Genomic DNA, 24894 nt, shown 5'->3' with positions numbered 1-24894 from the left:
TGTGACTCTGGACAAGTTCCTCTACTGGGACTGTCTAGTGGTTTTCAGATACACGTAGTTGGTCTGTGACTGGTAGTGTTCATGTCAGGCAGCAGGCAGCAGGCATTTATTAGGCCCTTCCTGTATTGCCCAACACGGGCCTAAGTGATAGGGACACAAAGAAAGGAGTTCACATTGGAATGAGGGAAACGACATTAACTGTGCAGTATAGATGGTGGGCAGTCTCACAGGGAAGGTACAAGAACCTGGGATAGGTATCCTGTGGAAGGCAGGCATTAAGCTGAATCTGCAAAAAGGCCAACTTGGGAAGGGGCTTTTCTGTTGAATCATGGAGTACTAGGGAGCCACTAGAATCTGGGTGGTAACACGGTCTGACCCTGCATTCAGGGGCAGCCATTTCCCTCATTTTGGTATGGGCAGAGACTTGATGGAGGTCATTTCGGTGGCCCGGGAAGAAGGTGATGAGGGCCTGTGTTAGACTTATAAGATTGTGTTGATGGAATGAATGGTGATGATAATGGAGAAATATTGGGGAAAAGTCCATTCAGCAAGGCTTGTTAACAAATTGGCTGTTGAGGGAGGGAGAGGAAGAAACTGAGGTGGAGGCTGAGATAGTAAATCTGGCTGACTGGAAGGATGGTGATACCCTCAATAGAATAAAGAGTGTTCACAAATAGGGAGAGTTTTTTGGTGAAAGATAACAAGCTCTGTTTGGGGCATAGTGACCTTGAGACACCCACGGATCATTGATTTTAAAACCTCTAATAGACAGTTGGCAATAGGGGCCTGGAGCTCAGGAGAACTTAAAAGAAATGAAATAGAGCTGAGAATCATTAACATAAGCAATTGCCATGGGTAATTGAACCCATGGAAGTGGATCAAGTTCCAGAGTGAGAAAGCAGAGGGCAGGGCTTTCCCCCCACTTTTCTGCCACCGCCCTTTTGCCAGTCTGGTGACCTGGGCTACATGGGCTATTTGGAAAGGACTGCCCCTCCGGAGTCAGGGCTGGCCAAACCGTTTTTGTGGTTGCTCAGCTAACTTGGTATCCACCTGTCACCCAGCTCTCCCTGGGGGTTCTGAGAAGCAGTGGCACATTCCACAGTCACATCCTGGTAAAACCATCTTGGCACAGAGCCAAAAACCCACTTGAGGGTAACCAATAGGCACCAAACCCATTGGTGACTTAGGGATATCTCCCCAAGCATGGGAAACATCCCCGGCACAATGGAGGGATGGAATGTTTGTTCCAACTGCCGTGAAAGTGGCTGAGGCAGGTGCTGTGGTGGATGCTTAGTCAGACAAGGGGGATGCGGGCCACTGCCAGTCCCGAGTTTTGGCTTACCGCTGAACTTCAGTGACTGGAAGAGTGAGCGAAGCTGGTGGTGACTTCATGCAACTCTGCTTCACTTAAATCCAATTTGTGGGCAAGTCAAGACAACCCCTGTGAAGTCATCGGTCCTCTTCAGAACCAAAGGACAGATCTGTTTTGTCACCAGATCCTTGGGTCTGTTCAAAACCCAACATTATAAATGAAGGAAATGTTAAATTTCATTGGAGGCTTCTCTTGTCAAGGTTTACTGACCTAACTGAAATGCACCCATGAACCCCAAAGGCGTTTGGGTACTCTGAGGTTAAGAGCCACTATTATAAAGGGAGGAGAGAGGAGAGCCCAAACTGGAACCCTAGTGGCCAGGGGACCCAGAGGGAGATTTGAGGAAGGAAGTGAAATGGACCGTTTCCATGACTGATCATGGTGGCTTTGCTCTGTTGCTGGGACTGGGGCAGGGTTGCTGTTATGTCCGTGACTGACCGTGTGTTGATGGCTGTCTGTCTCTGTTTCGGTGACTGCTTGTGCATTTGTAGCTGTGTGTTATGGTATTTGTGGCTTTGGGTTCATTTGTGTGTGGTTGTCTCTGTGGTTGCTGCCTGTCTTTAGGGCTGGGATTTTATTGATACTTGATTGTCCATGGGGGGTGGTTCATTTCCCCAGATATGCCTGCTTTACATTCAGTGTGGTTTTGTGGATAGATTTCTACTGGTTTCTGTGGACTTGGGGCATTCTGGCTCATTACACTTATGTGTGTCAGTTGGTCACAGGGCCTGACTGTGGTTGGGGATGACTCTGGGTGGGTGGATGACTTCCCATCTTTGACTTTTTGTGTGTTTGTGTGACTGTGTTGCCCTCTTGTATTGTCCTGTGTATTGTTATGAGTTATATATGTTCTTTTCAGTAGTAGTAGACGTGTGAGTATGGTTTTGTGTCTTCCCATCTTTGACTTTTTTTGTGTTTATGTAACTATGTGTTGCACTGTTTTGTTGTCCAGTGTATTTTTATGAGTTATGTGTGTTTGTATATGTGCCCTTCAGTAGTAGTGAGTGTGTGATTGTTTGTGTCTTCTATCCTTGACTTTTTGTGTCTTTGTGTGTTTGTGTGACCATGTATTGCCCTGTTGAATTGTTATGTGTTATGTGTGTTTGTATATGTTCCTTCAGTAGTAGTAAACGTGTGAGTATGGGTTTGTTTCTGCTCATATTTGACTTTTTATGTATATGTGTGACTGTGTTTTGCCATGTTGTGTTGCCATGTGTATTGTTATGCTAATGCGTGTTTGTGTATGCTCCCTTCAGTAGTAGTGGAATATGAGTGTGGGTTTATTTCTTCCCATCTTTGACTTTTTGTGAGTTTGTGTGACTGTGTGTTGCCATGTTGTGTTGTGCTATGTATTATTAGGAGTTATAAGTCTTTCTATAGGTGCTTTTTAGTAGTAATTGACATGAGAAAGTGGTTTTGTGTCTTCTAATCTTTCACTTTTTGTGCGTTGCCCTGTTGTGTTGTCCTGTGTATTGTTATGTGTTATGTGTGCTTGTATATGTTCCCTTCAATAGTGTAAACATGTGAATTTGTGTTTATTTCTTCTCATCTTTGACCTTTTGTGTGTTTGTGTGACAGTGTGTTGCTCTGTTTTGTTATCCTGTGTATTGTTATGCTATGTGTGTTTGTATATGTGCTCTTCTGTAGTAATAGAATGTGAGTGTGGCTTTCTTTCCTCCTATCTTTGACTTTTTGTGAGTTTGTGTGTTTGTGTAACTATGTGATGTCCTGTTGTGTTTTCCTGTGTATTGTTACGAGTTATGAGTGTTTGTGTATGAGCCCTTCAGTAGTAGTGGATGTGTGAGTGTGGATTTGTTTTTTGCCATCTTTGATTTTTTCTGTTTGTTTGACTCTGTGTTGCCCTGTTGTGTTGTCCTGTGTGTTATTGGTTATGAGTGTTTGTATATGTGCCCTTCAGTAGTAGTAGACATGTGAATATGGGGCTTTTTTCCCATCTTTGACTTTTTATGTGTTTGTGTGACCATGTGTTGCCTTGTGTTGTCCTGTGTATTATGTGTGTTTGTGTATGTTTCCTCCAATAGTTATGGATATATGAGTGTGGGTTTGTTTCTTCCCATCTTTTTACTTTTTGTGTGTTTATGTGACCTTGTGTTGCCTTGTTTTGTCCTGTGTGTTATGATTTATGAGTTTTTGTGTATGTGCCCCTTACTTGTAGTGGATGTGTTAGTGTGGGTTTGTTTCTTCCCATCTTTTTACTTTTTGTGTGCTTGTGTGACCATGTGTTGCCCTGTTGTGTTGTCCTGTGTGTTGTTATTAGTTATGAGTGTTTTTATATGTGCCCTTCAGTAGTAGTGGGCATGTGAGTGTGGTTTTGTGTCTTCCCATCTTTGAGTTTTTGTTTTTGTGTGGTTTTGTGACCATGTATTGCCCTTTTGTGTTGTCCTCTGTATTATGTGTTTGTGTATGTTCCCTTCAGTCGTAGTGGAAGTGTTAGTGTGGGTTTGTTTCTTCCCATCTTTTTACTTTTTGTGTGTTTATGTGATCATGTGTTGCTCTGTTGTGTTGTCTTGTGTATTATGTGTGTTTGTGTATGTTTCCTCCAATAGTTATGGATATATGAGTGTGGGTTTGTTTCTTCCCATCTTTTTACTTTTTGTGTGCTTGTGTGACCTTGTGTTGCCTTGTTTTGTCCTGTGTGTTATGATTTATGAGTTTTTGTGTATGTGCCCCTTACTTGTAGTGGATGTGTTAGTGTGGGTTTGTTTCTTCCCATCTTTTTACTTTTTGTGTGCTTGTGTGACCTTGTGTTGCCTTGTTTTGTCCTGTGTGTTATGATTTATGAGTTTTTGTGTATGTGCCCCTTACTTGTAGTGGATGTGTTAGTGTGGGTTTGTTTCTTTCCATCTTTTTACTTTTTGTGTGTTTGTGTGACCTTGTGTTGCCTTGTTTTGTCCTGTGTATTATGTGTGTTTGTGTATGTTTCCTCCAATAGTTATGGATATATGAGTGTGGGTTTGTTTCTTCCCATCTTTTTACTTTTTGTGTGTTTGGGTGACCTTGTGTTGCCTTGTTTTGTCCTGTGTGTTATGATTTATGAGTTTTTGTGTATGTGCCCCTTACTTGTAGTGGATGTGTTAGTGTGGGTTTGTTTCTTCCCATCTTTTTACTTTTTGTGTGTTTGTGTGACCTTGTGTTGCCTTGTTTTGTCCTGTGTGTTATGATTTATGAGTTTTTGTGTATGTGCCCCTTACTTGTAGTGGATGTGTTAGTGTGGGTTTGTTTCTTCCCATCTTTTTACTTTTTGTGTGCTTGTGTGACCATGTGTTGCCTTGTTGTGTTGTCCTGTGTGTTGTTATTAGTTATGAGTGTTTTTATATGTGCCCTTCAGTAGTAGTGGGCATGTGAGTGTGGTTTTGTGTCTTCCCATCTTTGAGTTTTTGTTTTTGTGTGGTTTTGTGACCATGTATTGCCCTTTTGTGTTGTCCTCTGTATTATGTGTTTGTGTATGTTCCCTTCAGTTGTAGTGGACGTGTTAGTATGGGTTTGTTTCTTCCCATCTTTTTACTTTTTGTGTGTTTATGTGATCATGTGTTGCTCTGTTGTGTTGTCTTGTGTATTATGTGTGTTTGTGTATGTTTCCTCCAATAGTTATGGATATATGAGTGTGGGTTTGTTTCTTCCCATCTTTTTACTTTTTGTGTGTTTGTGTGACCTTGTGTTGCCTTGTTTTGTCCTGTGTGTTATGATTTATGAGTTTTTGTGTATGTGCCCCTTACTTGTAGTGGATGTGTTAGTGTGGGTTTGTTTCTTCCCATCTTTTTACTTTTTGTGTGCTTGTGTGACCTTGTGTTGCCTTGTTTTGTCCTGTGTGTTATGATTTATGAGTTTTTGTGTATGTGCCCCTTACTTGTAGTGGATGTGTTAGTGTGGGTTTGTTTCTTTCCATCTTTTTACTTTTTGTGTGTTTGTGTGACCTTGTGTTGCCTTGTTTTGTCCTGTGTATTATGTGTGTTTGTGTATGTTTCCTCCAATAGTTATGGATATATGAGTGTGGGTTTGTTTCTTCCCATCTTTTTACTTTTTGTGTGTTTGTGTGACCTTGTGTTGCCTTGTTTTGTCCTGTGTGTTATGATTTATGAGTTTTGTGTATGTGCCCCTTACTTGTAGTGGATGTGTTAGTGTGGGTTTGTTTCTTCCCATCTTTTTACTTTTTGTGTGCTTGGGTGACCATGTGTTGCCCTGTTGTGTTGTCCTGTGTGTTGTTATTAGTTATGAGTGTTTTTATATGTGCCCTTCAGTAGTAGTGGGCATGTGAGTGTGGTTTTGTGTCTTCCCATCTTTGAGTTTTTGTTTTTGTGTGGTTTTGTGACCATGTATTGCCCTTTTGTGTTGTCCTCTGTATTATGTGTTTGTGTATGTTCCCTTCAGTTGTAGTGGACGTGTTAGTATGGGTTTGTTTTTTCCCATCTTTTTACTTTTTGTGTGTTTATGTGATCATGTGTTGCTCTGTTGTGTTGTCTTGTGTATTATGTGTGTTTGTGTATTATGTTTCTTTCAGTTGTAGTGGATGTGTTAGTGTGGGGTTGTTTCTTCCCATCTTTTTACTTTTTGTGTGTTTGTTTGACCATGTGTTGCCTTGTTTTGTTCTGTGTGTTATGATTTATGAGTTTTTGTGTATGTGCCCCTTACTTGTAGTGGATGTGTTAGTGTGGGTTTGTTTCTTCCCATCTTTTTACTTTTTGTGTGCTTGTGTGACCATGTGTTGCCCTGTTGTGTTGTCCTGTGTGTTGTTATTAGTTATGAGTGTTTTTATATGTGCCCTTCAGTAGTAGTGGACATGTGAGTGTGGTTTTGTGTCTTCCCATCTTTGAGTTTTTGTTTTTGTGTGGTTTTGTGACCATGTATTGCCCTTTTGTGTTGTCCTGTGTATTATGTGTTTGTGTATGTTCCCTTCAGTCGTAGTGGAAGTGTTAGTGTGGGTTTGTTTCTTCCCATCTTTTTACTTTTTGTGTGTTTATGTGATCAAGTGTTGCTCTGTTGTGTTGTCTTGTGTATTATGTGTGTTTGTCTATGTTTCCTCCAATAGTTATGGATATATGAGTGTGGGTTTGTTTCTTCCCATCTTTTTACTTTTTGTGTGTTTGTGTGACCTTGTGTTGCCTTGTTTTGTCCTGTGTGTTATGATTTATGAGTTTTTGTGTATGTGCCCCTTACTTGTAGTGGATGTGTTAGTGTGGGTTGGTTTCTTCCCATCTTTTTACTTTTTGTGTGCTTGTGTGACCTTGTGTTGCCTTGTTTTGTCCTGTGTGTTATGATTTATGAGTTTTTGTGTATGTGCCCCTTACTTGTAGTGGATGTGTTAGTGTGGGTTTGTTTCTTCCCATCTTTTTACTTTTTGTGTGTTTGTGTGACCTTGTGTTGCCTTGTTTTGTCCTGTGTGTTATGATTTATGAGTTTTTGTGTATGTGCCCCTTACTTGTAGTGGATGTGTTAGTGTGGGTTTGTTTCTTCCCATCTTTTTACTTTTTGTGTGCTTGTGTGACCATGTGTTGCCTTGTTGTGTTGTCCTGTGTGTTGTTATTAGTTATGAGTGTTTTTATATGTGCCCTTCAGTAGTAGTGGGCATGTGAGTGTGGTTTTGTGTCTTCCCATCTTTGAGTTTTTGTTTTTGTGTGGTTTTGTGACCATGTATTGCCCTTTTGTGTTGTCCTCTGTATTATGTGTTTGTGTATGTTCCCTTCAGTTGTAGTGGACGTGTTAGTATGGGTTTGTTTCTTCCCATCTTTTTACTTTTTGTGTGTTTATGTGATCATGTGTTGCTCTGTTGTGTTGTCTTGTGTATTATGTGTGTTTGTGTATTATGTTTCTTTCAGTTGTAGTGGATGTGTTAGTGTGGGGTTGTTTCTTCCCATCTTTTTACTTTTTGTGTGTTTGTGTGACCATGTGTTGCCTTGTTTTGTCCTGTGTGTTATGATTTATGAGTTTTTGTGTATGTGCCCCTTAGTTGTAGTGGATGTGTTAGTGTGGGTTTGTTTCTTCCCATCTTTTTACTTTTTGTGTGCTTATGTGACCTTGTGTTGCCTTGTTTTGTCCTGTTTGTTATGATTTATGAGTTTTTGTGTATGTGCCCCTTACTTGTAGTGGACGTGTTAGTGTGGGTTTGTTTCTTTCCATCTTTTTACTTTTTGTGTCGTTTTGTGACCATGTATTGCCCTGTTGTGTTGTCCTGTGTGTTGTTATTAGTTATGAGTGTTTTTATATGTGCCCTTCAGTAGTAGTGGACATGTGAGTGTGGTTTTGTGTCTTCCCATCTTTGAGTTTTTGTTTTTGTGTGGTTTTGTGACCGTGTATTGCCCTTTTGTGTTGTACTGTGTATTATGTGTTTGTGTATGTTCCCTTCAGTCGTAGTGGAAGTGTTAGTGTGGGTTTGTTTCTTCCCATCTTTTTACTTTTTGTGTGTTTATGTGATCATGTGTTGCTCTGTTGTGTTGTCTTGTGTATTATGTGTGTTTGTGTATGTTTCCTCCAATAGTTATGGATATATGAATGTGGGTTTGTTTCTTCCCATCTTTGACTTTTTCTGTGTTTGTGTGACCGTGTGTTGCCTTTTTGTGTTGTCCTGTGTATTATGTGTGTTTGTGTATGTTTCCTCCAATAGTTATGAATATATGAGTGTGGGTTTGTTTCTTCCCATCTTTGACTTTTTGTGTGTTTGTGTTACCGTGTGTTGCCTTTTTGTGTTATCCTGTGTATTATGTGTGTTTGTGTATTATGTTTCCTTCAGTTGTAGTGGATGTGTTAGTATGGGTTTGTTTCTTCCCATCTTTTTACTCTTTATGTGTTTGTGTGACCGTGTGTTGTCCTTTTGTGTTGTGCTGTGTATTATGAGTTATACATGTTTGTATACCTGCCCGTGAATGTGATTTTGTTTCTTCTCATTTTTGGTTTTGTGTGTTTGTGTGTGTGTGGGTGTCTTTGAGTGGTATTTTTTATGTTGTCATATGTATTGGTGTGGGTGTGGGTGTAGGTGTGTGATGTTCCTTTCACTAGTAAAGCATGTGTGAGTGTGGCTTTGTGTATTTGTCTTTTTGCTTTCATGTGCTTGCCTGAGTGTGCCTATGTGTTGCCTTGCTGCGTTCTCCTGTATTGTGTGTGTGCATGTGTGAGTGTGGCTTGGTGTCTTCCCTTTTTTGATTTTGTGTTTCTCTGTGTGTGTCATCCTGTGTATAGTTGTGAACATATGTGCATGTGTCTGTGCCCTTGGATAGTCTTGCTTGCGTGAGTGTGGCTTGGTGTCCTCCCACTCTAATCACTTTTCGTTTTAGTGAACGGTTCCTAGATTCCCAAGATGCCTTGGGGAGCACGTGGGCCACAGTGGGCGTCTTGGGTACGGCCTTCCTGACAGATTGCGCTCCCCTCCACCTTGAACTGTCTCAGGTCCCATTCCCCCCCATGCCTGCCCTTTGGCTGCCCAGTCTGCTGCCATGGCATTTGTCCTTTTCGGAAACAGCATGTGCATGTGTCACACTTCCCCCTTCCTGTGGTGAGCCCTGAGCATTTTCTTTTCCCACACTTGCCCATCACCTGAGCCCTGCGGACATTTGGAGATGCCCTTTACCCTTTGGGGCTTTCTCCTTCCCCAGAACACTCACTGAACAGGTTTCACCCTGAACCATTTCCTGTTGAGCCTTAGGGTTTTGCAAGACTTCCTTTTCCAGTATGGCCTATCTGTGATCTGGACATCTGCATTTTAAAAGCATCTGGCTCTTTAGGGACATTCTTGTTTAATTTGTTTGTGGGCCCTTGGGTGTTTTGGGTTCTGGGTGTCATGTTGACTTCCTGCCATTTCTTCTCATAGCCTCTTTATTCAGTGGATTGTATTGGGAATCGGGAAACTGAGGTCAAATCTTGTGTATGACCCTTACTACTGTGATGCAGCACCCTGGGGAGAGAGAATCAATGGAGTAGCAGCAGGCTAGTGAGCTGTTTCCCATTGTGACCTGTCTACAGAATTCTGGCAAGGGACTTCTGGAATCGAGTTCTGTTCCAGAAATCATCCCAGAAACACAACAGCATCTCTAGGCATGGGTTGTTTCTACGATTTGGGTTCCCTTTCCCTTCCCATCTCAAACCGTCTCCTTACAGAACAACTGGGTCTCTGCTCCTTGGCCCATGTCCTTGGAGCAGACAGGCCTAGGGCTGAAGGCCGGTCCAAATGGCAGTTACAATCTCCTGGGGGCATAAGTTCCCCAAAGACAGGGACTGTTTTTGCCTTTGTTTGGAGCTCAGTGCCCAGTGCTAGGTGGGCATCAAAGGCACATTTGTTGAGCCCCAATTTCCTAACTGCTCAGGCTGTGGAAGCCATTTTTTGGCATTCCAACCTCCGTTTGCTTTGAAAAGAGCATGCCCTGGTAACGAGCGTACCATCAGTACCCCAATCTAAGAAATTCTGGGGCCCCTCCCCCTCCCTAGGGCCAAAAAAGAGCCACCGAGACCAAGTAATTTCAATGAAATTCAACCTAATTTATTTTGTTGTACAAAGTGCCATATAAGTAAATGAAAGAAATTAAGGCAGAAAGATTTTTCATCTCTTCAGCTATTTCTTCCTGGGCAAGTGATGTTTTCGCCTCCTCCTTGTCCTCCTCCTCCTCCTTCTCTTCCTCCTTGGTCTCTGCCTCTTTCTTTTTGTTGTCTTCGTCCTCCTCCTCCTTATCCTCGTCCTCCTCCTCCTTGTCCTCGTCCTCCTCCTCGTCCTCTTCATCCTCCTCCTCCTCCACATCTCTTTCCTCCTCCTCCTCCTTCTCTTCCTCTTCCTCCTCCTCCTCCTCATCATCATCATCGTCCTCCTCCTCCTTCTCATCGTCCTCCTCCTCCTCGTCCTCATCCTCATCCTCCTTGTCCTCCTCCTCCTCCTCTTCCTCTTTTTCCTCCTCCTTCTCCACACCTCCTTTGATCCCTTCCTTGCCCACCACCTTCTGTTCTACCTTTTCTTCCTTTGGCTCTTTGTCTTCCTCCTCCTCCACGGCCTTGTCCTCCTCTACCTCCTTTGTCTCCTCCTCCTCCTCCACTCTAGGTTCGGCCTGTTTTTTGATCTTATCTTCCTCCACCACCTCCTCCTTCCTTTCCTTTTTCTGCGCCTCCTCGGTGTTGTCTTGGGAACCGGTGTCGAAGGGGACCCTGGAAGTAAAAAAGTGACAATCGTTTGAGCTCACGCTGGTGGATGGCGCAGGGCTATCAGAAGCGGAGGCATGTCTGCCAAGATTGGATCTCTGGAAGCGTTTTTTCAGACGGGAGCGGCTGCCGAGGAAAGTGTAGGAGGGAGTCTCGCTGAGCTGTTGGCTGGATCTACAGCTGGAGCGGTGTTGTGCGGGATGCTCCATGAAACGGAAGGCCCTGACGGTCTCTAATCCATGAGAGATGGCAGTACACATCCTGTCTGAGCAGCCCAAAACCAAGGTGGAAAAGAGCTGAAAGATGGCGTCTCTCAGGATGCCCTGATACGTATGCTGGCTGGCGATGGCTTGGCCGCAATATGCCCAGCGCGTTGCCTGATGTAAAGCTGCACCTAGCTGGTTCCTTAGTTGATACAGCAGCCTCTGGTTGTTTCTCTGGGCGGTGCTAAAAACCATGAAGAGCATATCGAAGGACCAGGTCCTGTCACCACACAGGGAATCCCACAGAGCCTGGTATGTTGAAAGTAATTCCTCTGCTGGCATTTTCTGGGACAATAAGTTGATGAATTGCCGGCCTACTTGCACTCTTCTCTGCCAACAAAAATAGAATACTGCTGTCATGATGGTCAGGTACAGAGTGGTAAGGTACGTTACACTTACAGCAATGCAAAGCAGTAAGACATTGAGTTTCGTCCATATCATTTGGAAGAGGCAGTAGGCCAGCAGCACTAAGCGTGAGGCTTCAGATGATTCCCAAGGATTGTGATCCATGTTGTGTCGCTCTTTCACTGATGGACGAGGAATTGATGACTCTTCGACTCCGAGACTCCTAGGCTTCTTACCGCTCACAACGTCCGCTCCGCAAGACTGAGCTGGGGTTGAGCTCTCACCTCATATCAGGTCAGGCAACAGAATTGTTGCACCTGGCAACGCTCTGAGCAGTTGCCAGAGGACCTGTGACATCACTAAGGGGGGCGTGTACACAAAAGTAAACTGGTAGCTTTAATCATTTTTCAGAATAGTCAGGGAAAGTCTTTTAGCTAGCTACCATCTTCTTGCTCTGCGAACTCATCTCTTGGCCATTTTCATCATTTAAATACACTATATTCAGACTTTAGATTTCTTCATGGACATTTCAAGGATGATTTATCCAGGGCAATAATTGATCATAATTAATATGGAAATGTATGAATTCCATACCCTAACATACAACTTCTCCTCTGCCATTATGTTTATCCCAAACAGGCAAATCAGTCAGTAAATTCACAGATCTATCAGAGGTTGGGTTTATTCTATCAATCTAACACTGATTGAGTGACTTATTATATACATAGCCCTCTTTGAATTGTCCCCCAGATAGGCAAGAACTTAAAAAGAAATGTGTCGGGTCAAAGATCCCAACCATCTCTGCCGGAGCTGTCTTGGTACACAAACTCTACCCAGTGTTCTCGCTAATAAAGATGACTTTTGTGTTGAGATATCTGCCATCCAAATGAGTATTTTGGCCCTCACAAGAAACTCCTTATCTACCTAGGTTGTTCCTAGTAAGAGGCAGTGTAATGGAGTAGAGAAAGGAGTTAGGCACAGTAATATATCCACAAAGTGCTTGGCAAATATAGCAGATTTCCTATCTGTACTAATGAAACTCAGTAAGGAAATCGCACTTATGTCATCCCCATCTCTCTCTCTTCATTCACTTTATCAAAGGTAGTTTTTCCAACTTAAATAATTTCTTTCTCAAAGCTAGCTTGTAGAAATGATTTAACTTAGACAGGAAGACCTACAATTTCAAGGCCAAATAAACTATATTCCTTTGACAGATGTTACATAGGAAAGGCTTTGTGGTACAGGATTCTCCATTTGGATTTTGTTACCTTAACTCATCTCTTTGACTCTGGGAAGAAGAAACGAAAAAAAGCAACATAAAACCAAGCTGAATCCTGTAAAACCTCGGGGCAAAAAATGTAGGGGTTTCAGGACTTGAGTTTGGGGGTTTTAGCCAAGTTACTGTATAAAAGCCAAATAATCCTTGTAGGACAAGTGGAGAAAAGTTTGACAGTATGTAAGGTTCCCCTCCACAAAAGCAAATCAACAAACTAGGCCTAGTTGTTAACATCTTAAACAGCCACACACAAAAACAGTTACTAGAAGCCAAAACAATCTTGGCCTGCATTTGGACATCTGAATGGAAATAAAATGAATGTCTTGCTATTCTGTAGCAGTATTTACTTTTTATTCTTATGTAAGTTAGTTTTTGTGATGGCTCTTAGATTTAATTTAATTCTCCTTTTTATCTTTGAAGCCAATGGAAACTGATCTGTTTTATTAATTAGAATCATTAGCTTCATTCTGCCCTTTTGGGTGAGAAGGACAAGGCCTGTAGGCCCTTCTCTCATTGGCTCTGTCCCTCTCTTTTTTTCTATGTTTCTCTCTCTTCTATCCTTCTTACAGGCCTATGGTAATAGAACATAGAATGCAGAAGAACAACCCCTATTTAACTGGCGTTTCTGTTTCCTAAACCTACTTTTTTCCCATTTTTTAAGTCCACACCTCCCCAGGGTCAACGTTTGTTTATTGAATGGGAATTGAATTGAAAGTCCCAGTTCTTACAGTATCTGGTAAATGTTGATAACTTTGGGCTATGTATATACAGCTAATGTGAGTAGAATTTTGAACAAATGAAACATAATAATTTCATGGGAATGGCCAGTGTGGCTAGGTCAAACGCAAGACAAATATTTAACCCGATGAATAAGAGGAAGGGACTCTGAGTCTACAGGAGCTTCATAATGATCTAAAACTTCTTTTTCTTTTCCCATATAAGCAGAGCCTCTGGCTATGTCTAATTCTGTGTCCCCATTACCATCCAAACTGGGATGAGTTCTTAAGTGAAATGAATGGTTTTTATGGACAGAAGCTTAAGTGTAAACTATTTGTCTATATTTCAAAATTTTACTGATCTTCCTGCAATTCTAGTGATGTAGGCTGAAAGACCTGGTGTTAATGAGCCCATAATTAATGATATTCCTTCTACTAGGGTAGGTTGCAGCCCATCTACATCTCATCCTGTGTGGTTCTGATTTGTATTTCCCGATAAATCTGCCAGAGGTTGCCACTAAGAGGCTGAAGGCTTTGTTCCATGTGTACCCACACTCAGGCTGTCCATTACCTTTCCTTCTTGCCTCCAGAGCAGTCCATCGCCTTTCTTTGTCACAGATCTCCTGACCGGTACGTGGCTTATTTCAGTAGGTTGGGAGAAGATGTTCTGTTGCAAAATAAGTAAAAAGAAGAAAGATTCAGCCAAAATCCCAAAAAGCTGAATTCTTGTGAATGTAAAATTAACAGTAGCTTACATCTATTTTTGAATATTTGATCCTTAGAACTCTCTTGTGATTAGCAAATGGACAAATGGTGGAGACCAGATAAGTCCCAGGTAATTTCCATTTTGCTACGGAATGTTACTTCTTAGCACATATTATTATTGGCTTGGTATTGAAGGCTAATATTTTGTTTGGGATCCATGTTCTGAGTTTGTCCTCCCATAAATAAATACCCACTGAACTTGGCAGGACTGTTTGGCTCAGAAAGACTCGCGTAACTTGGTCACAATGGGTGTTTTCAAAAGGTACTTGGACACTATTGGTGATTTGAAAAATGCCCCAGCTCCCTTTACCCTGCTGGGTAGAAAATGTTGCTGCTCTCACCTACTGCTGATGTTCAAACAGAGGCCCCAGTTCTAGAGAGAGCTAAGATTTCCTGGCCCTACAATTCATGCCACTGTGCCTCACAGGGACCAGAACATAGTGGAGAAAGTTAGTGTCTTGACATAGCTTTTCTGCACTTGTGTCCTCATTGGTGTGGCTTGTTTCTTATCAGTGAATTGTACAGAACTTGCAAGGAAGATGTACTTTGGGACGAATGATATGGGGAAGAGGCACTACAATTATGAATCTATCACTCATTCTCACTATTTTGTCTCCATTTTAAGGCACAGTCTAGCCAGCGCTAGACAAAACTAGTTTTGAATCCGGCCTCAGATATGAACTTTGTGATTCTAGGCAAACTGCTGGACCTCTTTCAATCTCAGCTTCTTTGTCTATAAAATGGGGATGATAATAGTTACCCCCTGCTGGGGTTCTTCTGAAGTGAGATAATCTATTGTGTATAAAACTCTGTGTAAATAATCTAAATACTGACAAGTATTAATGTTATTGACTCATTTTTAAAAAATTCCCAATTTTATTTTTTTAGGAGAACATGAAAGGGAAAAGGCAAACTAAGGAAACATCCCCTTTGTGGCCCCCTCAGAGCCAGGTATGAAATGAGAAGCCACTAACAATACAAATTGCTCTAACAATTTCTTCTTTCCCATTTGCTGTCCTTTCAATGGTCCTCTCATGGATTCCTTTGAAAAATGAGAATATGATCCTTTTGCTTCTGGTCACTCATCCAATTCAATCTCGTCTGGGTCTTGCGTCAATGTCTGAAAAGGCCTCTGGATGGCAAGAAGTACTTTTCTTCTTTAATACCCAGTATTCTTTCTTCTTGGATGTGACCGGCCATTGTCTGGGCCACCTGGTCTCACGATCCTCTATGAGGATTTTGCTTCCAGGGCAAATTCGTGACAAGTCTAACTGAAATGCTATTTTTTATGACTAAGCCTATCACATCATGTGCTAAAAAGTGACATTTCATCACAAAGAGATAACTAGATCTCCCAAATGAACTGGTTCCCTACAATTTGTCCACTTATAAATAATTACATCAATTACATTATTTTCGAGGGAGCAAATAAATACATGTAGAGGAAACAGTTTTCAAGGACTATGTATGTGATTGGAAGCAATTATTACCATTATCTTGTTTCTTGCTAGTTCCAGTTCGAAGTGATCTTGGGACAAGTCAATAGTCTGCTAGTAGTTATTTTTAAAATTGTTTTGCTTCTTGTTTTATGGACTGTTACATAGGTTAATTCAATACTTCAATGACTGTTTTTATTATAATCGCCAGCCCTGCAAGAACAGGGCTCTCAGTTAATCAGAAATATCTGTTTATCTGAGTTACACAACTGTGTTGTGTAAACTAATTATATACAGGTACATAAGTACATATATATGCATACATATATGTGATAGCATGGAAGAATAGTCATGAGAACTGAATACACTGAGGATCTGCAGAGTGAGCATTTGTACTATGTCTATGTTAAATATGTGGATATATGTATATATATATATGTGTGTGTGTGTATATATATATATATATATATAAATATATATATAAACAGATATGTGTATATGTATGTATGTGTGTATATATACATTTATAAACAGATATATTCCATGTAGGTATGTATTATTCATATATCTCCCAAGGTTCCTTTTGAGTTTGGTTGGATTGGAGAGGGTATGAAGGGGAATGATGGGCTGAAACCTAGCCAAACTGTGCCAGGGGCTTCTACAGCTTGGACATACCTCACCTGCCTTTTCTGTAGAGCTCTCTATTGTAGAATGGGCACACTTATATTATCTGCATATATATGCACTTATATGAATTTTGTCAGAATAGGTTATGGTATGTACTACATACAGAGAGAAATAGGCCATTATGTTTTAGAGCAAATAAACATGTATGCATACATGGCACATGCACAAACATCACAACTTCTTTTAAAATATGATTGAATATTCACAGATTATCAGAATAAATAAGGATCCCTACTTGAAGATTTGGGGGATCTGGCTACCCGAACTCTGTAAGGCTCTTTATTCCCCAGGGAATTTAACCTTTTGGGATACAGGGGGTAGATGGGATTCAGTTATGAACACCAGGGCTCAGGAAGAAACACCGTATTAGTGTCATCCATCATTGTTTTAGTCATCCAAGCCTAGAGGCTTCTTGGCCTATGTACTATTTCTTCAGCTAGTTTCTCATTGTTTGGTGTTGGCCCCAAAGGTTTCTGTTAGGTTGCCTTGGACACCGTGAAACAGAATTCTGCTGTTTAGAGTGTCACAAAGTGGTCCCAGAAACCAGTAAGGAAATTCTCTGGAAGCCTGGAGAAACTAGAACACCCTAGAGGATGATGGGAACTCCTGTTTCACATGACAATAGTTTCCCTGTCCCAAAGGGAAGAATTCAACATTATCTTGGATCAAAAGTAGCACTTTAAAAAAAATCTAACTAGGTTAATAATAAGGTGGGGATTAGAAGAGATTAGAAAAGGTAATGAGTGGACACATAATTGATCTCGGACTTGTAAATTAGGCTAGCCAAGAATAGTGAGCTATACCAATCCAGGCCTAACAGAGAACTGTATAGACAAGCACACAGGCAGTCACATCCCTGCTCATTTGTCCCCACATAGGTCCTTATTCTTTGTCATACAGACACCTCAGCATGTCCAAAACACGTGTGTGGACATACACAGGCATACACACATACCCACGTGTCCATACATTGTCTTTCCCATCACAGAATAAACTCCTTCTGAAAGGGAACTTGTTGCATTCCTGTATTCCTGACGCCTAGAACATAATAAGCACCTAATGATATTGATATACATATATATAAAATGAAATTGATCTGGTCTCCTTACCAGGCCAGTGATCTCTGTCTCGGAGGGAAAAAGAATCCCATTACTTGTGACCAAAGCAATGTTCTAGAGTTCTAAAGTACAGACTTACCTTAAAAATGATTTCCAAAGGAGATTGCTTTGAGTGATAGTCTGTTATATTGGATTATTAAAACTGTAAATGTCAATGGCAGAAGACTGAAGAGAGGTGGGCAGTTGGTCCAAGAGGAATTCTGTGTATCAGTGGATGCTGAAGACCAGCTGAGAAGAATGGTAAAACCTAGAGCTGCGTGAAATTAAAATTGGGATATCTCAAATTGTTTGTGAACCAAACTTTGAAAAATAGATTTTTCCCCAGGACTCACAGCTTACAGTATTCATAAAATCTCCCCCAAGGCTGTTTAATTTTTGGCCATCTGAGTTTACGTTGTATTATGTCATAATAGAAACCCTAGTTACATAATTTCAGATGACTAGAAAATATCATAATGAGATGATTACTGTCACAGTAGCCAGCCTTCTTTGCCCACTCACGCAGTCAGTTAGTATTTGAGATGAGATTTAAACTTAGTTCTTCCTGAGTTTGAGTGTCTTGTTACACTGGAGAATTAGATGGCCTAGTCGGGATCAAGACCGCCAGGTCTAGAATTAAGTCACTTCCTCAGCCTTCTGTTAGTGTTGTTGTCCACAGATGATAAGCCTGGAAAAGCATTTCTTGCTATGTGTGAGAATTGAGAGTTGATCTTGGGGATTCAATATAAAGAGGAGGGAACTTCTCCCAACAAAGAAGGTAGGGCAGAGACTGGAAGTGGAGGGAGGCAGGGACACACTTGATGTCTCTATCTTGATCATCATAATAGCTCACATTTCTGTAATTCTTTAAGTTTAAGCTTCCCACAAATTAGCTCATTTGAACCCCTTTGAAACTTCATGAGGGGGTTCCCTTAGGCAAGGAAGGTGAAATACAGATTCTACCTGTTTCACACATGAGGCCAAATAAAGAGCAAAAGAAAATTGAATGACTTTTATAAGATTTCCTAAGTTTCAGAGAAGGGGTGCAGGGGGAGGGGGTGTGGAACCTCACCGTTTAAACTGCTATATAAATAGAACTCTGCCATATAGAGGTTCCTTCTCACCACATCCTATTTTCAAGGTCCAGATAGTGGAACGCAAGCTCAGGCAGGTTTCTAGGGCAAACCCAGTGATGGAATGTCTTATCTGAGCCCCAGCTATGTTGGGAGTTGGCTTCATAGGGTGAATTTTTCATCTACAGCCATTTTCCTTGACTTTCTGCCAAGCCATGAAGGGGGTTACAATCTTTGTGATGGAGGGTCTCTGTCCCACCAACAAAATTACTGCTTCTGGAAGTTGCCTCCCTTCAGACTCTGCCCTTATTATTTTTGCTTTCGTTCACCTCAAACCAATCCCGATCACGTACGACCCAGGCTTTCCCCCAAACATTATACCTTCCCCTCTGCCTCTTAGAACCTGTGTGAATTAGACAATCACTTCATTCACCTCTTTTGACTTTAGTTTCCTTAATAAAATGCATAGATTGTTTGTGGATTGAAATCCTAACCAAGGTAATGACCAAACGAATGGGAGATTTCCATTAAGATCATGATTTAGCATTACCATTCTCTTATAATCATATTCTATAAGAAAGAAAGACCATATAGACACACAATAACAATTGCACTTAGTTTTGCCATTACTGTCACAAAACATTTATTATTCTTGAAGTTAAGCTAGGATTTGATTTTCTGATGAAAATATTTTTACCCTTCATTTTCCTAAAAAAGGGAAAAGATGGGCCTCCTGCTAATAGAGTATGTATATTTGAGGGCATAGGAGAAAAAAGGATCTCAATAGACATTTAAAGTTGCCTTAGGAAAAAATGAATTGTGTTGATGTCTCTCCCCCCAGCCCAGGGCCTGCCCTTTTTTAGATGAATTTTATGCTTTGTTTGTACAGTGTACTCATTTCCATATATGTCTGCTGTGCAAAATTCCTCTTTACAATATGAGGTACCCAAAGGAACAACTCTAATTACAATTAGGGGTATACACATTTGTACTTCAAGTGAGAAATCTGACTAGTTGGACTCATCCGTTTTGTCTTTGAAAGTGAGTACTCAAAACCTGGAGAGTAGTACGCATGTCAAAGCTATGGCCAGCCCCTGTCTAAGCCCAGAAAACCTCCTGGTCCTTCCATTGAGGATGTTCACGCCAAGATATGTTTTCCTTATTTTGTATCACAAATTCCTTCTACCTGCCCCCTCTTCTCTCCCATTCCAAGAATTTGATCATAGTAGTCCCCGCCGGCGTGGACAAGAAGGTCATCGCAACAAAGGTTTTGGGAACAGTAAAATGGTTCAATGTAAGAAATGGCTATGGTTTCATCAACAGGAATGACACCAAGGAAGATGTATTTGTACACCAGACTGCCATAAAGAAGAATAACCCCAGGAAATACCTTTGTAGTGTAGGAGATGGAGAGACTGTGGAGTTTGATGATGTTGAAAGAGAAAAGGGTGCGGAGGCAGCTAATGTTACAGGCCCTGGTGGTGTTCCAGTGCAAGGCAGTAAATATGCAGCCGACCATAACCATTACAGACGTTATCCACGTCGTAGGGGTCCTCCACGGAACTACCAGCAGAATTACCAGAATAGTGAGAGTGGGGAAAAGAACGAGGGATCAGAGAGTGCTCCAGAAGGCTGACAGCACATCCATCTGGGCACCATCATCACCTGCTTGTACTTTGCCTTAAAATCTTGATGTTTTCTCCTTTGTTTGTTTTTAAAGATTTTAAGTTGGCCCTCCAAACACCCACCTCTAGTAGTGGAGTTTGTCGGCGAAGTCATTTTTTGAAAACTTACGTGTTTCTGGGGGAGGATGGGAGGGTTTTCTGTTTCCACAAGTCTTTGTTTATTCAGGAATTGCAGCATGGCAGGCAATGGCAATGGAATGGATTCAGGAAGTTCCCTGATTTTGAAAGTAGGGAGCTTCTAAACTTGCTGGCACAGAATCCCAAATGAAACCACTTAGGGCCAGAGCATTGGGAGAAGTAAGGAGCACTTTGTAGAATTCCCTGCATTTGAAGCCCCATTTTTGACACAATGACACCAAGTGTATTTTGATGTCCTGTGCTTGATAGTAAAAGCCCTCGACTGACTCCGATTCCCCAACTACAAAATGAAGGGGAGCATTAGATGGAACCCTGCAATACCTTCCAGCTTTAAAACATTCTATAACACGGTAGAAGGATGTTTAGAAGTCTGGCAGTTAAACTGTCCCACCCATGTGGCCATTAAAGGAGGGGCACCCAGGACTGAGCAGATTAAAACCATAAAAAGTTTGAATTGGTTTCTTTGCAGACCGTCGCCTCTTGGGGCAACACTGAAAGGGGACGGAGAGAGAACACAACCGGGTGGTCAGTAGCATAAAAAATCAAGAGTGGGGCCAAACAGAATCTTAAGGAACTCTCAAGTGGGGGAGGAGAAGGGGGGGCAGTGAAACTGATCTTCCCCTCCCTCCAATTCTTTCCACTGCCCCATCCAATGCAGTTCCACAAAAACTCTGTGCACCAGCTCTAAGGAGTTTGGGTGTGTCCCCTAAGGACCTTCTGCCAACCCAAGTAGTTTCCTAGTCTTTAAAGCTCTCTCCATTAACTCTCCATGCCCCTTAAGGGACATGCTTAGAGTGTGAGTGACATGCTTAAAATGCTTTCCATCTTCTACATTGTACCTTGCTTTACTTTAGAAATCTCATGTGGTGCTTGTCATCTTCAAACCACATGGCACACACCCAGTGGATAGGGCATTGCATACAATAGGAACAAAACTATATATGGTATAGGAATACTTTGATGGGGTAAAGAATACTTAGTGATATAAAGGGACAGTGTTAGGGCCAGGGTGGCAACTGAGAGGTATGAGGAAGAAGAGGACTTTGACTTTTCAATCTGGAAACCAAGGGAAACTTTTTCCCAAGGAAGACTCTAGGGGGACTCCTCAGTAGTCCCTATCTCCCTCCCCCCACCCTTTGCCCATTGTTTTCTTCAGCTGTGCCTCAAGACTACAGGAGGAAGTGAGTGTGTTTCTTTGGGCGAAAAATCTGAGCACCCAGATTCAGACTATGCCCTGTCCCATTTAAATATCAGTCAACCCCTGATGAGATATGGGACTGAAATTAGGCACCTAAGTCAAGCACCTGGCCTTTGGGGATCACCAAAAACATCTGGCCGTTGGGACCTGGGCAATGCAATCCCGCTTCATGTTTGTTTTGAGGGAAAAGAACTGTGCTCCCTCCACTTGCTCAGTTCAGTCAAGGAATCTTTAACATCTTTTGGACTGGGAGGTGGCCGTCCAAGCTATACACATATTCCTAGAGACTGGATGTACCACCCTGAGGAGTCCCATGTAACCTCATCTCCATAGCTTTATTAGGCCCACTTTGTACTCCCTTCACAAAGTCTTGTCTTAAAAACCCCTCCCCAACAGGGGTTCATCTCAAACATAACAGTCCTAGAGACAGGATACATCTCCCTGGCAAGTCAAATGAAACCCCATCTTTATAACCTAGTAAGACCCACTTTGTGCCCCCCTCCCTCCATTAACCCATCTTCATAAACCTTTTAGGCCCATTTTATTCTCTGAAGTCCTTATCTTGACTACCTCCACAGGAGGGGTCCAACATAGAAACATAACAATGCTATAGATCCGTGACAAACCACCATGGTGAGTCATATGAAGGCCCATCTTTATAAAGAGGCCCACTATGTGACCCTGGCCTATTCTATAAGCCCTCTTTCACAACCCTCACAGGCCCACTTTGTACTCCTTTCTCTATAAAGTCTAGTCTATAATCTCCTTCCCCAGCAGGGGTCCATCTCAGAGACATAACCATATTCTTTAGTGGGGACACCCCACCCTGGGGAGTCACACAAAACCTTATCATTACAAATGCATCCATGATGTGCCCCCTCCCTCCAGGGGACACACCCCTTTGGGTAGTGACATTCACCCCACCTTCATAAACAGCCCCCACCTTTGTGCCCTCTCCATAAATCTTCTCTGGAGTCCCCTTCTTCCCCAGAGAGGACCCCTCCCCAATGTCTCTTCATTTGGCAAAGTACAACCACTACTCCCTCCTATTGTGCGGCACAAATCTAATTCAATGAGAGATGCAAAAGAACATTTTTCAACACTAGCAGGAATTCAGGGAAGTTTTTATTGGCACCCAGTGACTCTTTTCATTTGGAATTGAAGAGGTGGGAGGTTCTCAGTCAAATGGGATGACACTCTAGCAACCTCCAAACTAAAATAAGATGCCCCAGCAAAAGTTTGAATTGTTTCACCCAGGACCACTCTATTTGATGACTTGAAGGTACAGGTATATGCAGTAGACAGAGAACATCATTATTGTGAGCACACAGATGTTCCTGATTTGCTGTTGGAGATCCACATTCTGCTTTGGTGCTTGCTTGGCCTGTCTTGGTGATTGAATAGCTTGTCTTGGTGACTGAATAACTTGTCTTGGTGACTGAATAGCCTGTCTCCTCTTCACTCTCACTAGCTTCCTGCTGTTGGTGGATGTAATCCGTGCATTAATGTTACGATGGAATCTGATTCTGGTGTTCGGAACCTGGATGATGTGGCTAGTGATGGCACGGGTACGAGGAGGGCTCTGATGGAAAATGGCCGGCTGGGTAGTGTGCTCACAATTCTGACGACGACGATGATGGTGGTGACGGTGATGGTGGTGATGATGGCGGTGATGTTCTCGCTGCTGTTCTCCCTGCTGCTCTCGCTCCCATTCCCGCTGTGGCCTCTGCTGGATGTTATAATTAGGGAGGCTCGGGAAGTGAGGTTCAGCTGGGTTGACTTGAAACTGCTGTAAATTTTGTTCGGCTCGGTTGATTTGTAAAAGCTGGAGTGCCCGGACTGGAGAAGCCCTCCGCCAGCGTAATCTGAAAGCCTCGATATGGCGATGCCGATGCCTGGGGTTTCTGGCCCACCGATGAATGTTTCTTCCCCAGAACCACATCTGCCATAATTGTCTCAGTATCCTGGCCACGTGGTGAATCCTAGCCCAGAGCTTGCGCAGACGTATCATGAACAAGATGAAGAGCACGATGTACAGTGTGGCCTTTAGGAGTGCTTCATAACCGTTGTCCTGCCGAAAAAAGAGCAGCATCCCATTAACTAGTGGCTTTAGTTGCTGATATCTCAGGTGTCTTAGAATGTGTCATGAAACCCCCAAGCTCTGAGAAGCAAAATAATAATGTGGGGCCCAATTATAAATAATGTCTACCATAGGGAACAAAGGGTAGGGATTAGTACCTTAGAATAGATATCCTGGGCCAGAACGGGGATCAGTTCGAGGTTTGTTTGGAAGAAGTTGGAAACTCGAACAGCAATGGTGCACACATAGTTGTAAATAATGTCTATGGCTGCCAAGAGATTTAGCAGCATGGTGGCAAATCTTCATCCCAGAGGGTCTGAAAAAGAAACAGGTGACCATAAGCGCAAAAGAGAAACTCTGTAGTCAGTCTAAGGACTCGGTGAGACATCACCTCTGGCTGGGTGGAGAGAGGGAGGGAGGCTCTAGCTCCAGTCCCTAGCAGGGACAAGGTGGTTGTGTGAACACCAGCTCGGGCTGCCCCTATAAATACACCCAGGGAAAGGCATCATAATCAGTGACATCACAAAATCCCTGGCAGTGAGGTCAGTCTGGGAGGAGGGGTTTGTGACCTTATATGGTAAAAGGGACTTTGGAGGTAGCTTTTCAGTGGGATACGATCAGTGGTATCGAAATAGGTCTGTGAATCAAATGAATTGTAATTTCTCAACCCCCACATTCAGTTACAAGGTCCACAGATTGAGAAGCTGGGTTCTACACGAAGCCTTTTGTCACTGTTATCGTTAACCCTCGGGGTTGTCTTTAAGACCTGATATCTGGTACATCCTCTTTCTGAGCCTCAGTTTCTTTTTCGGTAAAATGAGGGACACTGAATGAAGTAATGGATTTATGATTATAATCATTTCCAGTTCTGTGGCTTTTCCCCCTTTCTTATTTAAAAACATTTTCTTTTTACTAATTTTAAGACAGTTTTAAAAATTGATTTTAAAATGTTTTTGACTTCTAAAATAATATGGAATGCTTCACAAATTTTGATGTCATCCTCAGTGTAGGATCCATCCTAATCTTCTCTGTATTGTTCCAATTTTAGTTTAGGTACTGCCAAATATTTTCTTGCACTCTCTTTATATTGCTACTCCCCTTTCTACAGGAGAGGCAAAAGATGTACACAGTGTAGTAAGACAGATATAAGAAGATCCTGATCAAGAAAGGGAGGGGGCAAAGAAAGACATGAGGGAGAGTATGAAAGAGAGATATGGAGGAAAGAAGAGAGAAATGGTGGTGGGAAAGGAAGCAGGGGAAGACAGAGTGGAATGGTGAGAGCAAGAGAGGGAGAAAAGGGGGGAAGACAAAAGTGGGAGAGAGGGAGGTAACAGAGAGACACAGTCAGAGAACGCTCCTCAAAGGACTCTGGGAATTCAAGTCACTAAACCTGGGTGAACTGAATTCCCTTCCTTTTCATCAGTGTTATCAGTCCTTGGTGTTACCACCTTTGTGACGCTGGAGAACACAACTGTATAAGAGTTAGAGGATACTAAATGGAAGAGGGGGCAGAAGGAAGAAGTGGGAGACAGACTAGAGGGAGGCAGTGTGATGAGGGACAAAGAGAGATAAAGGGATAAAGAAAGTGAGGGCATGGTAGAAGAGAGTGGGGGAAAAGAGGAAGAGAGAGG

At 42.2% G+C, this 24894-nt stretch overlaps 1 protein-coding gene and 1 pseudogene across 1 annotated transcript; both read right to left on the bottom strand.

The window, feature by feature from the left end:
- Positions 1-22447: 22447 nt before the first annotated feature.
- Positions 22448-23562, bottom strand: LOC141549008 (uncharacterized). Its single transcript, XM_074278370.1, has 2 exons — positions 23422-23562; positions 22448-23254 (listed from the first exon to the last, which is right to left on the bottom strand). The coding sequence occupies exons 1-2, from the start codon at positions 23551-23553 to the stop codon at positions 22448-22450; spliced, it is 939 nt and encodes a 312-aa protein (XP_074134471.1). The 5' UTR covers positions 23554-23562.
- A 665-nt stretch (positions 23563-24227) lies between these two features.
- LOC141549269 (U6 spliceosomal RNA) lies at positions 24228-24340 on the bottom strand (annotated as a pseudogene).
- Positions 24341-24894: the final 554 nt, after the last annotated feature.

Source organism: Sminthopsis crassicaudata, chromosome X (assembly GCF_048593235.1).
Source record: "Sminthopsis crassicaudata isolate SCR6 chromosome X, ASM4859323v1, whole genome shotgun sequence".
NCBI lineage: Eukaryota > Metazoa > Chordata > Mammalia > Dasyuromorphia > Dasyuridae > Sminthopsis > Sminthopsis crassicaudata.
This window is presented reverse-complemented; position numbering and strand designations above follow the sequence as displayed.

Bases quoted from the DNA above. Each gene is read 5' to 3' on its own strand.
- LOC141549008 (XM_074278370.1), bottom strand. From the start codon at position 23,553: ATGCTGCTAAATCTCTTGGCAGCCATAGACATTATTTACAACTATGTG. The intron at 23,255-23,421 runs GTACTAATCCCT...TTTTTTCGGCAG, and splicing joins CCCAGGATATCTATTCTAAG to GACAACGGTTATGAAGCACT.